The sequence below is a fragment of the Candida margitis genome, assembly GCF_024628925.1.
Source record: "Candida margitis strain CBS 14175 chromosome Unknown scaffold60, whole genome shotgun sequence".
NCBI lineage: Eukaryota > Fungi > Ascomycota > Pichiomycetes > Serinales > Debaryomycetaceae > Lodderomyces > Lodderomyces margitis.
The window spans coordinates 30,194-44,543 of NW_026261895.1; the positions used below are offsets into that span (position 1 = coordinate 30,194).

Here is a 14,350-nt window from a genome sequence, read left to right on the forward strand (position 1 = left end):
TGAAAGGTGTTTCATTTGGTTTGCTCAAAAGGTCTATTAATACCGCTAGGCCATGGGGATGTCTCGTTGAAATGTCTGCATCTTTATTTTCAAAACTCCTTGTTTTCTTCATCACTGTAGGAGCTTGTCTAGTTTAACCACCAACTTGTTAAATATCTCCTCACTAACAACTTTTGACAATATGATCAACTTCCACCAGATTTTGGTAGCATTTTGGGCTGTCTTTGTACGGTAAATCCTTGTCTTCAACACTCTATGCCCATTAATAAATTTATCAACCTGACTTAAAAGACCATCCATACTTTTTCTCAACAAGATACGTGGGTCATGCTTATAATCATAATTCTCCAGCATTAATATATACTTATCCCAATCATTCTGCTTCTGTGACGAATCAAAGAACCCAAAATTATAATACTTTGAATCGATGCCTGGTGTAGTCAATACTGGTACATGGTAAATTATATCCAATTTATAACTCACTTCACACCAGTTTCTCAAAATGTTCGCGGCAATCAAAGGTACCGACTTGAACTGTGATTCGGTATTGTTATAAAGTTGAATCTTAGTTAAGGAATCCCCATAGTATAAAGACCCCACTAATGTATTTGGGAGAAAAATGGGGAAACTCCGCAACGCAAATGTTTTCCTGCGAGCTAGTATGAAATCACCTTCACCTAAGCTACTCTTGTGAAATACTACCGGCAGCGTCCAAGGAATAGTTTCATTCAAATTCAAATTATAAATCAATTTGTTATCATTACAGTATAATAAGTGATATGTTCCTTGCCAATATTTCACATTTAGTTGATATTCAACCTTGTATCCAGTGAAGGGGATGTTGATGTTGCTGATACATGATTGTGACTGATCAGGTAGTGCAAATACATAGGACAAGATGAAGAGCCAAGTCCAAAGCATGGTCCACCCATTTCCCTATCAAAAAAACATAACAAAAACAATAAAAAGAATGAGGGGAGCAACAAAAAAAAAATATGTGACGCAACAAATAATCACCGAGTTTATCTTTTTGCAGCCATATTGTCCTTCAAATATGTATCAAACCCCACAGCCAATGTCATTCCAAGAACAACATCAAACATTCCTCTATTATCTGTTCCTCCAAATACCTCAGCATTCTCATATATAGTTAACCATCCCAGTTTATTTTCATCGGGATTATCATCACGAGTATCACGCAGGTAATAAAGCCCATCACTTCCATTATAAAAAGTCTTGGTGTTGTTCTGATTAGATTCAAAATCATCCAGTGCCAGATGGACACTTGGTATATGACGATTCTTTTGCTGTTGTTGTTGCTTCATCGACTGGACTAGTCTCTTTGTTATTTTATGTTCATTGGGACGAAACATACTCAAAACCAGAGGGAAATCAGTTGACGAGTCGTAAATTTTTTCCAGTGGGGAGTATTGTCCTTCACATTTACTGTTGGTGTAATTTTGATGGAAATAGATGTTTCGCTTACCCACAAGCTTAAGTTCTTCCTCTTCGTTCCTTCCACTGGCATCCTTATTTGCACCTTTGATTTTTTCTCTCATTTGATTCATTCGACTGACCCTGACTCTGGGTATTGATCCGACATTCCAGGACACGTTTAGCAAATCCTTGATTTCGTAATTAGTGAAATACTTTGCCGTACCTTCTCGTAAGCCATCAAAAGGAAAGTACCTGCCTCCAATTGACAGCGGGAACGACATTGTTTTAAACATAGTCAAGTCTTCATACTTTTCCACTGTACCATCAGCAGCGAGGTAAGTGTTCTTGGGGGTTCTTATATTGAAATACCCTTTTTGCTGATCATGCTTCTTTGATATTACCATACACTGTCTAGGATCTTGAGAAAGATTGTTTGGATCTTTGAAAATTAACGAGTAATCCTCATCTGGCTTACTACCCTGACTATGGCCAGATTCAATCACTACCTCGACATAAAAACTAGGCCCATTACGACAATGAATGTACTTTGTACCTGGATTAGTTGTTAGATACAAGTCTTTTCCAAAGCGAAGAATATGGTATTTCCAAAAGGGCATTTCACTTGCAATGGGTTCAATAGTTGATGCTGTCGAAGTATTTGACTGTGGAGACTCAAATATCGGTGTTTGCAGTACAGGGTCAGTGTCTGGTGTCGTTTTATAAATATGACTTTCCTTTTCAGGTGTTTTGAATGTCCTCATACTGGCTGATCGCTTCAATGAGTCCATCACTTTGCCAAAATTGTTGAAATTGGCTGCTGAAAATCGCTTAAACGTATTTGTCTTTCTTTTATGACCCAGCTGTGATAGATGGGAGTCTACTTCTGCCTCATTTATAGGAGATGTGTTGCTTTCGTCTTGAGTCATCTCATTTTCAGATTGCGGACTAACAAGTATATCTGGCGGTGGCTTCCTTCGTACTGAACCTTTGACGCTCGACAAGTTGTCAGCGGAGGTAGAACCTGAGCCACTATTTCCAGGGCTATTACTAGGATGCTTCACCTCAGTCTCCTCGCCATTGAGTGACAACCCATTGCTGCGATGTTTGTTATCCTCTATTCCATCGGACAACGGCAGGCTAAACGTTGATATTGACATGCTGTTTTGATGGAATTGGGGCATTTGCGACTGATGTTGCTCAATCAAGTGATCCTTGTATTCTGTGAGAGATAGCTCGCTATCTGAGTCACTTAAACTGTGCTGTTGCGATGGACTCTGTGGTATTTCATTGACACTTGTGTCAATGGTAGTGTGTGGTTCTTTAAACATTTTAAATATCGATCGACGCTAGTAAAAGCTATTGAGATTATGTAACGGAATCTGGAACAGTGAGTATAATCATGTACTTGTATGGGATAGGTAGTAGTTGTTCAATGTGTGTGATGACAGAAGAATGCAGTGAACTATGAAGAGAAGTTTGAGGCTATGGATAACTTGAAAACTTCTGTCGCAGAATCGGTGCCGTGTGACTGTACCTGACATTTACGACATTAAAGCAAAGGCTATTGAAAGCGTTTATAGCAGAAACATAATATCATGGAACAGTATGTGCTCTCCTGTAAATGTATCATTAGTGGCTTGAACATGTCTTCCTTAAGTAATCAATACGAATTGTCAATCATTATCAATCTATCAACATTCCTTGAATTTGCGTCGGCAATGACTTTTATTTTATTTTATTTTTTATTTTGAAATTTCATCCAGTCATTGCTATCTGAATAACAACTAACTTCCAATCCTCTTCCAACACAGCATGTTTGATCTTGAGGATAATAATCCGTTGCTACCTGCACCCCAATCAGATAACGAAGGATCCATTTATGGACTCGAATTAGATTGTCCCAACTCAAGACAAACATGGAGAATTTGTAACAACTTGAAGTTGTTAATTGACAAAGTGGTCCCAATTCTTTTTGACAAAGAAGAGATCCTCAGACCAGATTCTTCAATCCTCAATGAGAATGTTATTGAGTTGTGTTATACTGCTGCCGGAGGTAAGGGTGATGGGAAAGAAGGTACATCGTCTCGCAAATATCGTGCGTGTTTGGTATTTTGTCTCTTAAAAGTGTGCGATTGGTATTGGCAACAAAGTGAGTTTGAATTGAGTGATAATGAGTTGTATTCATTGCGTGCTGTAAGTGCCCAGACTTTGGCAGCCATTATTATTGAACGCGAGAAGGATGATAAATATCTATTCTTGAGTATGTTGTGTCACCGGTATACAATTTGCTTGAATGGAAAAGACGCCGACCCAATTAGTGCTTTAGAATTGGCGGTAGACATGCACTCTACTATAGTTATAAGTTCGTCTGGATTTCAAAGGTGTATCAAGTGGCTATGGAGAGGTTGGATTGTTCAATCGTCATCAGATCCCCATTCGTATGTCTTGTACAACGGAGTTGCATCGCACTCAATTAGAACCCATTTTGACCCGGCCAGGCTCAAGACTCCATTGTACCAGAATATATTGGAAGTGTTTTTTAGTTTTGTTTACTTGGCGCTTTATTCAATCATATTGAATACCAACTCCAAGGAGTTTTCCAGCTTGAACGGCTTTGAAGTAATCTTTTACTTGTGCACATTGGGATCTGTTTTAGATGAATGTGTCAAGTTTTACCACGTTGGATGGAACTATTTGGGATTTTGGAACGCTTTCAACGATTCGATGTATGCAATTATCACCATTGCTATAGGCTTTAGATTTGCCAGTTTCAATGCACATGGTGATTTGCAAAATAGATACGACGAAATATCTTATCGATTATTGAGTTGTGCAGCGCCCTTTATGTGGTCAAGACTATTATTGTTTTTGGATGCTGAAAAGTTCGTTGGTGCTATGATGGTTGTATTGAAAGTAATGATGAAAGAGTCGATCTTGTTCTTTGTCTTGTTGGGTGTCGTTATTATCGGTTTCTTGCAAGGATTTATCGGATTGGATGCCTCAGATGGGGAAAGTGATGCCACCATGAAGATTTTGCGATCATTATTCAAAGGCGTCATTGGTAGTTCATCTTTTGATGAGATGGGGAAGTTGGTGCCACCATATGCGTCGATTCTTTACTACGTCTACACGTTCTTGCTTAGTGTCATATTGATGAATATCTTGATTGCATTATACTCCACGGCTTATGCAGCAATAGTCGACAACGCAACCGATGAATATTTGGCTTTACTCGCACAAAAGACATTAAGATACGTTAGAGCCCCTGATACAAACATTTATGTGCCTCCTTTGAATTTAATCGAAATTGCAATAACCCCAATAAGTTGGATCACATCAAAGAGGACGTTCAAGATTTTAAACTATTATGTAATGCTTATTATGTATTCGCCGTTGTTGCTTTACATCACCACTGTCGAGTTGACAGCAGCAAGGAGAATCACATACAACCGATACAAGCATCTCCCTGATGATGCCAATGAACATGATACAGAGTGGGACTTGACTGATGGATTTGGTGATGCAAATGATGGCGTTGATTCTTCTCAACAAAATAATACGCCATTGGATGGGGTTAGAGCTCGTACTTCTGAGATAAATGATGAACTAAGAGCACAAAGAGAAGGCGAAAGACGGGATAGCGAATTCATGATTAATTTGAGTGAATTTGAAAAAAAGATCGAAGCTGTAGCCAAGCCCGTTCAGGAAGCAACGAAAGTTGGTTTAAATTGGCAATTCTATGACTTGTACAAAAAGATTGATAAATTGACCGATATGGTTGAGTTGGTTATTACGGAAAATAAGGAATTGAAAAGCAAGTTAGACTCAAAGTTGAATAATTGAGCTGGTGGATATGTTTTGATGGGTCCCATTGATACTTGAGGTCTTATTTCAGTTTATCTGTTAGACGATATATATCTCAATTAAGTTTCTTTTGCAGCCTTGTTTATATGTATGATAATTGAACATTCATACACGACCACTATTATAAAGTCTTGGTTGAATTGAAAGTTGCATTGTTTTCCTTCTGTTTTCTACTCTTTGCTTGTTGTACATTTTGTTTCGGTGGTGATAGTAGGTCACCAACAATAGTCAAATTTATACGTATCTTTTGCCCAATTGTGTAGCTTCATGGCAGCAGTACCAGTAAGGTAAGGGGATATGGTAAATTGACACGACCTTTTTAACATTTTCTGGTAAAGAATCCAATATGTACTGCATATAGTGTGTATTAAGAGAAGAAGAAAAAAAAATTTAATAAAAAATTGAGTGAGTGAGTGAGTGAGACTGTAAGTGAGGTGAGAAAGAGTGAGAGAGACTGAAAAGAACAAAGACAGCCAAAAATAGTATTCAATAGTAAAAAAGTATTTCATACTAAAAAGATCGACTTTATCAAGAACGTGTGCAAATCACAGCTTATTTTTGTCTTTTGCAGGTATAATGTCAAGTCGAATAGATAGCAGTAATTCCAATACCAAGTTCAAAGTAGGGGATAACGTCCACTTTGAAGTATCCAATGGAAACACGTCAACTACCAGTAATAATATTCCAAACGGTAACAAATCTTCGAATCTGCAGACTGGTAATGCAACAAATTCATTACCCAAAAGTGCTCATCAGGTACGCGAGAGCACGCATGATTCCAATCCACTTGCTAATAAAGCAAACAAGAAGAAGAAGAAAGGGAAGGGGAAGAAGACAACGAGACTTTCCACATCACATGCTCATTTGAATAAACCAGAGGACGACTATCCTACATCAAGGGTGATTAAGCAAGCTCCAAATGGTGATGTCATTGTTGAAAGTTTAGATGACGAAGATTCAGAAGGATCAAGCGAGGGATCAGCCCCTTCTCGCAGCGAGAATGGATCCGAAAAGCTTGACAAGGTTCTGTCTCATCACCCTCATCTGCATCCACATAGCCATAATGAACCATTGCATAACCAGCCACATATGGCTGGAACAATGCACTCTACGAGACGGAGCGGCCAGGATGCGCACAATAGCTTATGGGATAGTGCATCGATTGAAGAACAAGAGAAGTTGAAGCAGTTTTGGGAATCGTTAGCTGAGCCTCAAAAGCTAGAATTAGTCAAGATAGATAAAGAGTCTATTATGAAGATGTTCAAAAATGAGACGAGGCAACATTTGCAGCAACTACTGCAGCTGCAGCTGAATTCAAATAGTTCAAATAGTGGTAACAATTCGTCGGGCCAGAACAATTGTACCTGCAAATACTGTGGCAGAAGAAACAATCTCATTGAAGAGGAGTTGGAGAGTATCTACGACAACCATTTTGATGACATCATTGACTTTATCCACGAAGTTAGAGATATAAATGATTTGAATGCTTTACCAGGGTTGTTGTTTGGTGGTTTCCATATGCTAGAAGAAGAGAGGAAGTTGCAAAAGAGGAAGCAGCTACATAATGAGAATTTGGAAATGGCAAAGAATCAGGTTGCCGAAAGTGAGGCTCATATTGACGAGATTAAGTCACAGATGAATAAATTGCGAATGGCATCTGCACAGGACCACTCTGAACAGCACCAACAATCACGAAGCTCCCCGCAACCTCAAGCAAGCCAGCAGAATCATTCGACGGTAAGGTCGCATCCAAATGTGCAAATTAGTGCATCAATCCAAACCTCAAATTCTTCACAGACACAGTTATTTGATAGGTTGCTTGACCCTAAACTATTTCAAGCATTGGAAGGCTTGGACTTGCAAAAAATGAAAGAGACGGCCCATTTGGATCCTCAAAACGCCGCTCATTTAACCATGTTGGAAAAGGCTGGTTCACTAAAAGAAATAGTTAGGGATTTGCACAATCATGATGGGAAGCGTGCCGAGAGGGGAGCAAAATATGTTCAAAACATGGGCAAGTTCTTTTCCAATATTGCCAATATGAAAGCTAGTAGTCCTGAAGAGGCAGAAAAGTATATGGCAAAGCAATTTACTGAACATTTTGGACAAGGACTTTCAACTTTTGCCGAAGACTTGTTGAATAATGATGGCAACTCGTTTATAAACATGATGGAATCTCTAACGGAGTCGAGGTCAGCACGCGAGGATGTATTGAAGGAAATGCCCTCGTTTAAAGGGGAAGGTCGATCTAGTGTGCCTCCTGAAGAACAGCAGTCTCGCTGGGTGGATGAAGATGACGAAGGGAAGGAACATTTATATTGTTCACATCATCACCACCCTCATCACCACCATCATCATCACGATGGTGAGGTAGAAGATGACGATGAGTACGACTATGAATATGAATATGAAGAAGAAGAAGAAGAAGAAGAAGAAGAAGAAAAAGAAGACGATCTTGAAGATGGAGAGGGAAAAGACGTCAGTGATACCGAGTCTGAAATTTCCGAAGAAGAAAAAATGCAAGAGATTCGTCGTTTATTTTTAATTCAAGTTATCAAATTGTTTCAAGAGCGTTTGAAGAGTGCCTACAAGGAGAAGGTGTCGAAGGATAATACTCAAAAGCTAATTGAAGAGTTGGAAGCTGAGGAAAAGGCCAAGAAGGAACGAGAAGCAAAGAAATTGAAGCAAAAGGAAAAAGCAAAGGAAAAGAAGAGGTTGTTGCAATTGGCTAAAGAGGAAGAGAAGAGAAAGAAGGAGGAGGAGGCTAAAAGGGCCGAAGAGGAAGTGAAAGCGCAGCAGGAAAAACAGAGATTGGAACAGAAGCGAAAAAAGGAAGAGGCCAAATTGAAGAGAGAAGAAGAGAAGAAGAGAAAAGCTGAGGAAGCCAAGAAAAAGGAGGAAGAACACAGAAAAAAGGTAGAAGCTCAGCAGAGAAAAGAAGAAGAAGCCAAGAAATTGAAAGAAGAGCGGCGTAAAAAGGCAGAACAGGAAAGAAAACAGAAGGAGGAAGAGAATCAACGAAAGGAGAGGTTGAAGAAGCAACGAGACCAAGAAGCAGAGAGAATAAGAGTTGCTCGTGAGAAACAATTGGCTGAAGGAGAAAAAGATGAGGTGAACTCTAAAAGGTCATTGAATTCAGCCGATGCTTATTTTGAACAAGATTTGGCTAAACGAATTGAAGAGGAGAAGCTGAAGTTTTTCAATAACCCTACTTCTGGCAGTAGCTCAATTAACCAACCCTTTCAACAACCTAGATCGGGTTCCCTTTCCAGCAGAGGTTCTGCAGTCGCACTCAAATTAGGTCAGTTGAACCCAAATGTCGCAACAATTCCTCAGCAACCTCCATTTGCCAGTGATTTTGCTCATAGTCAGTACTTGAACCAAGCTTCAGTGTTGTCCCCACAAGCAGCCCCTACCAACTTAATGAGTAGTGCTTCTGCGGTGAACTCCTCGCTTGCTAATACCTTCCCTACTACTGCTGCAGCTACTGTGTCTGCTTCTGCTACCACTTCAAATCCAATGTCTCCTTGGACGGACAAGATAGGGTTGAATAATCCATCGGTGCCAACATTTTTAGGCGACACGACTTCCTCAATCACACCCAATGTGAGTGCGACAAACATTCATCAGCAAGGGCAGCCAGCTCCTCGCTTTGACCCGTTTGGCACATCTTCCGAGCCTACTGAGCCCCTAGCCCCTGCTACAAATGTTAAATCTTGGAATACTAATCCTAATGCTGTTAATACGGGCGGAACGAGAAGTAGCCAGATTTGGAACATGCCAGCTGGGTCAACACCTAGCGAAAACCCATTTTTAAATCCTGGCTTGAAGAGTAATGCTCTTTTCCCCATGGATGTTGATCAGAACAACGTGAGCTCCAACGGTGTTGTACCTAATGCAGTCAATCCTCATGGCCAACCTGAGGTGGAGCTAATTCAATCAACAGCATTCAATTGTTTCCAAGCCATGGCGAAATTGAACCAGTTAGAATTTGGAGTCGCTCCAGTGATGAAATTGTTTGAAGAGGTAAAGAGTGTCACAAACAGACCGCAGTTGACAATGAATCAATTTTTAAGTTGCTGTCAATCCGGTACTATCTATCAATTTGAGAAGAAATACGATCCATTCGGTACAATTACCCATATTAAAGTTGGTTCACACAGTTTTACTAGAACTTCGCCTGGTGCTCAATTCTTCACTCCTGGTGCCTCTAGTTTTGTGCAGCCACAATCGCAGCTGTCGTATCCCCAACAACCGGTATTCCATCTGCAAACTAGTTTTGGTCCAGGAGGGTTCCCTCCTCCAGGTATCCGCAAGAGTTCGCTGCCGGGGTTTTTAACTGATCCACCCTTGATGAACTTAAGAGGTGAGGGGAACCCAAAGACGTCAACCAGTGGGTTTGTTGATGGGCTTTGGAATAACGTATGAAGGGACCCATTCTTGATCTATAGCTTTTGAAGTCTTCTTTTATTTTTAGTTTTTACTTTTGATCCGCAAATATAATATTAGTCTCGTCAATGACTATGCTTTGGGAACTTGTAGAAAAGGCGCAGTAGTACCCATGAATTGTTTTGTACGCCCTTTTTTAGTTTTTAGTTAGAATGTTTCAATGCGGCCCGACTAAAGTTGATGAATTTTGGGCTTGAGAAACTAGCCGATCACCGAATGAGGAAATGCAAAAAAAAATAAAAATAAAAATAAAAATAGAAAATGATGAGATTGTGTTCTAAAGTCAGGTTACGGTTGCTCAAAAATTGAAGTATCCGCAGAAGTTAGTACTTGGCATCTCGCAAGAAGACTTATATTTTCATGAGAGTGGGTAAGTAGATTGACTGAGACAGGAGGAATTGAAAGCAACTACTCTAGGATCAGGGAAACAGGAGCATAACGACATCCAATATCGCTTCCATTTAATAACATGGATCATTGAGCATACACATTGTAATCAATAATACACTTCCACAAGACAAACAAGAGCAAGCCCTACAAACTATTATAAGAAGACAATGCCTCAAGTAGTAGAAGAAGTAGCAAGACGAAAACTAGTCATTGTTGGCGATGGTGCTTGTGGCAAGACATCACTACTATACGTATTCACCCTTGGTGAGTTTCCCACTGAGTACATCCCAACTGTGTTTGAGAACTACGTGACTGATTGCCGAATAGATGGAAAAGCAGTACAGCTAGCACTATGGGATACTGCTGGACAAGAAGAATATGAAAGATTACGACCGCTTTCTTACAATAATTCACATGTCGTTCTAATCGCTTTTGCCTTAGATACGCCCAATTCATTAGAGAATGTACGATCAAAATGGGTACAAGAAGTGAAGAAATATTGTCCCAAGACGCCATATATACTATGTGGGTTGAAGAAGGATTTGCGAATAAATACAAAAGATCGTCGACGTTTTGTTCAAGCTGATATGGGTGAAGAAATGGCCCGCATAATTGGTGCTAAGACGTATTTGGAGAGTTCGGCATTGACGGGTGAAGGTGTTGATGATATATTTGAATTTGCAACCAGATTGAGTTTACTTCAAGGGTCGAAGCTGAGTAAAGGGTGTTGCACCATATTGTGAGTGATAGAGAAAAGTTGCTAATTTACTTGTAATGTCAGCTACTAGATTTTTAAGTAAATAATTAATAGATATATTACAATGGAATACATGGAAAGCAGTTAAGTAGTTCAAACAACAATGCGAATTACCTTAACAATTGGTTTCATGGTCGGTAATGAGACTTTAAGTGGATAAAAAAAAACAGTACTGCATCACTCTGCGCCTAAAAGAGTTATTTGCAATACTGAATGACAAAGCAGTACGAGAAATCTAGAACTCAAATTGCAAAACAAAAACAAAAATAAAAAAATAATGAAAAGGACGAGATTCGAACTCGCGCATCTTACGATACTAGAAATCACAACTTGTTAAGCTGTAAGAAACTTAATTCTTGAGTCTAGCGCCTTAGACCAACTCGGCCACCTTTCCAATTTATATTCTTTTCACTTCTCAATACAAAGCGGTTCTGCTAAATTAAGATGGTGATTCAGATCTTTTACCTGTAAATTTTGTAGCATAAAATGGGTATTTTCTCAAATCAAATAGATTCCGTTGGAAGAGAGAGTTTTTTAATTCGGTTCCTTTAGAGAATTCTTCGGCTAGAAGTCATTGCAATAGGGAATCTACAAACATAAGTGTAGTTTAGTGTACAGTACAACTGAAGGTATACCTGCCAGTACTTGTGAAAAATCTAGTAAATTAACAAAATTGAATCAGTTATGAGGTTACTGAAGGAGATATATTAAGCCCGAATTATATCGAACCTCTTCTCTTCAGGATCATTAAACTTCACCTTCTCATCGTAGCCACTAGACTTAAATTGTGCAACCGTATCCTCCGATTGAACCTTGGAACATACGTTGCAATATGGTCGTCTACTCACTAAGGGTTTGAAAGGTGTTGTCGCTTTATTTTTGTTGTATTTTTAATTAGAATCAGCTCCGTTATCCACGGATTTGGCTGAATGAAAAATTCCGCGCCTCACATGCATTAAAAGTCCGAAGCCGTCTATAGAATACCAAAAGTTACACAGTTACAGATCAGGTTAGTTCGATCAAAGTCGAAAGTAGCTTCCCTAGTTGTTCTGAAATAAACATCAGAAATGCAAGTGTCTTTCTTAAAAATATGTGCTCTTCCTTATCTTATCTCTCGTTTTATTGCAAAATTAATGCCAAGAATAAATGAGAGACGTCAGACAAAAGCAACACTCCGGCCCCTGTGGAATCTTCTATACATACATGGAGAAAGAAAGGCACTGATCTTAAAGATTTTCAGTAGTAACATCCTGTCAAAGGATCAATACAGCCAGGCAAGGAAAACTTTCATATTTAAGTTTCCAGCCGGTGATAAAATACTTTTCTCATTTCGTAAAAGAAGAAAATAAGAAAAAACATTAAACTTCGACTCAGCCTTTATAGTGTGCCGTCTGCTTTTCCGGTCAATATGTCTAGACATATTGATTTGTGCTTAGTAATCAGTGTATCCACTTCTTAAACGGCATTTGCTTTGCGCTCTCCCCCTTTATTCTCTTTCTTACGACTCCACTCCACCCCACCCCACCCTTCTTCTTCTTCTTCTTCTTCTCCCCCCATATCATCCCCCATTTAAGCCAACACTTTGTTAATTTAAGCGCTCGGAATTTAATGACATTTCTTTTTTTCCTTTGTTTTTTTTTAATGCCACACATATGCATTACATTATATAAACATTATATATTATACAATAGCAAAATCAAATTAATTAACCCTTTTTGCACTTCAAAAAAAAATATTAAAAATAATATATATATATATGTATATGTCCGATCAAAGCCACACATCCACCCATTCCTTTTCCTTTTCAAAAATTTTTCCTAATACCCATCATATACACCATCATTACATCTGATCAAAGGTATCTTTGCTATTAGGCCACTACGACAGAAGATTAGACGAGAACCAACCAGATAAAACTATACTAGCCTTGATGTCTGAAGATGCAACAAAACACAATTTCAGTAATACTATCTTGAACAACCAACCTTTGGTTCAAGACCCATTAGTCATACAAACAGAGGATGGTGGCGCTGATAACGATACTCCATTAGCGGTGCCCATCACTGGTGACACCCATGGAAGAAATACAAGTTCAATAGACTCACTAAGAATCGATGACCATGAATGGGCATCAACCGAGTGGAATTCAAATCAATCGGGATTTTTACAAAGACAGGGACATAGAGTTGTTAACTTTTACAACAACGTTATTTCTCCAAATGTGGGGATATCGCTATTGCTACTTTCACAGTTTTTAAACAGTATAATGGTCACAACATGCAAATTATTAGTCACTGATAAGGATTTCAACAAGCCAATACACCCAGTGCAGATCTTGTTTGTTAGAATGTTTATAACCTATATTTGCTGCTTGGTATACATGTTTGTAACAAAATCGGTCGAGGAGGCGCCTTTTGGGCCAAAGAAACTTCGTGTTTTGTTAGTCATGAGAGGTGTTGTGGGCTTTTTTGGAGTTTTTGGAATGTACTTTTCATTGCAGTACCTAAGCCTATCAGATGCTGTTGCCATCACATTTCTCGTTCCAATGGTGACTGCATTTTTAGCGTTTGTTATTTTGAAGGAAAAATATTCAATTTTGGAAAGTGTTTGTTCACTATTATCTTTGGGAGGTGTTATTTTAATTGCTAAACCTTCATTCATCTTTGGTGCTGAGCTGGGAAAAGAAACCACTGATGAATCTGTTGAAAGTTCTTCTTCGGAAAAGAGAATATTGGCAACCGCAGTAGGACTAATAGGTGTCTGTGGTGCTTCTAGTGTGTACATTGTTTTGAGAAAGATCGGTATGAATGCCCATCCTTTATTATCAGTTAGTTATTTTTCATTAACTTGCTGTATAGTTACTTTTATTGGTATACTCGTGGTGCCATCATTGTCATTCGTATTGCCACTGAATGGTTACCAGTGGTTTTTGTTTGCAGTCATTGGGTTTTCTGGCTTCTTTATGCAATTTTGTCTTACCGCTGGTGTTCAAAGAGTGAAAGCATCTAGAGCATCCTTGATGGCATATTCAGGTATGGTTTTTGCCATCATTTGGGACTTGACCATATGGCACCATCTTCCAGGAGTTCTATCATTCTGTGGTATTGCGCTTATTATTGGCAATGCCGCTATTATTTTGAAGTTCAAGCCAGACAACGCAGATACCAAAGCACCTGCTCAGAATGATATCGAACGCAATGGAAAATACAACGAATTGAATCGGAACTCAATTGCGTTGCAGGATTTTGTTATAACTGATGACGAGGATGAGGATGAGGATGAATCTGGTAGTGATACAGCCCACCATGGAAAGAATGAACAGGCACGTTAGAACAAATGATCTCATGGCTTTTTTACATTGTATGGTAGAGATTTTATAGAATTTTTCTGTTGATATATGCAATTACGTTATATGTACTTTATTGTTTTTGAATGGGTTAGAACTCATGGAAT

General features: G+C 39.0%; 6 protein-coding genes across 6 annotated transcripts; 4 read left to right on the plus strand and 2 right to left on the minus strand. All coding sequences in view use genetic code 12, as the record gives it.

Moving 5' to 3' along the window:
- Positions 1-111: 111 nt before the first annotated feature.
- Positions 112-921, minus strand: CANMA_004604 (uncharacterized protein; the record flags this gene model as incomplete). The annotated part of the gene is made up of 1 exon (XM_051816898.1): positions 112-921. One exon carries the CDS (start codon positions 919-921, stop codon positions 112-114), a length of 810 nt encoding a protein of 269 aa, XP_051669801.1.
- Positions 922-1,022: 101 nt separating this feature from the next.
- CANMA_004605 (uncharacterized protein) lies at positions 1,023-2,765 on the minus strand (the record flags this gene model as incomplete). The annotated part of the gene is made up of 1 exon (XM_051816899.1): positions 1,023-2,765. The coding sequence occupies one exon, from the start codon at positions 2,763-2,765 to the stop codon at positions 1,023-1,025; it is 1,743 nt and encodes a 580-aa protein (XP_051669802.1).
- A 484-nt stretch (positions 2,766-3,249) lies between these two features.
- Positions 3,250-5,280, plus strand: YVC1 (Yvc1p; the record flags this gene model as incomplete). Its single annotated transcript, XM_051816900.1, has 1 exon — positions 3,250-5,280. One exon carries the CDS (start codon positions 3,250-3,252, stop codon positions 5,278-5,280), a length of 2,031 nt encoding a protein of 676 aa, XP_051669803.1.
- Positions 5,281-5,877: 597 nt separating this feature from the next.
- CANMA_004607 (uncharacterized protein) lies at positions 5,878-9,729 on the plus strand (the record flags this gene model as incomplete). Its single annotated transcript, XM_051816901.1, has 1 exon — positions 5,878-9,729. One exon carries the CDS (start codon positions 5,878-5,880, stop codon positions 9,727-9,729), a length of 3,852 nt encoding a protein of 1,283 aa, XP_051669804.1.
- Positions 9,730-10,307: 578 nt separating this feature from the next.
- Positions 10,308-10,883, plus strand: RHO2 (Rho family GTPase; the record flags this gene model as incomplete). The annotated part of the gene is made up of 1 exon (XM_051816902.1): positions 10,308-10,883. The coding sequence occupies one exon, from the start codon at positions 10,308-10,310 to the stop codon at positions 10,881-10,883; it is 576 nt and encodes a 191-aa protein (XP_051669805.1).
- Positions 10,884-12,827: 1,944 nt separating this feature from the next.
- On the plus strand, positions 12,828-14,228 carry CANMA_004609 (uncharacterized protein; the record flags this gene model as incomplete). The annotated part of the gene is made up of 1 exon (XM_051816903.1): positions 12,828-14,228. One exon carries the CDS (start codon positions 12,828-12,830, stop codon positions 14,226-14,228), a length of 1,401 nt encoding a protein of 466 aa, XP_051669806.1.
- Positions 14,229-14,350: the final 122 nt, after the last annotated feature.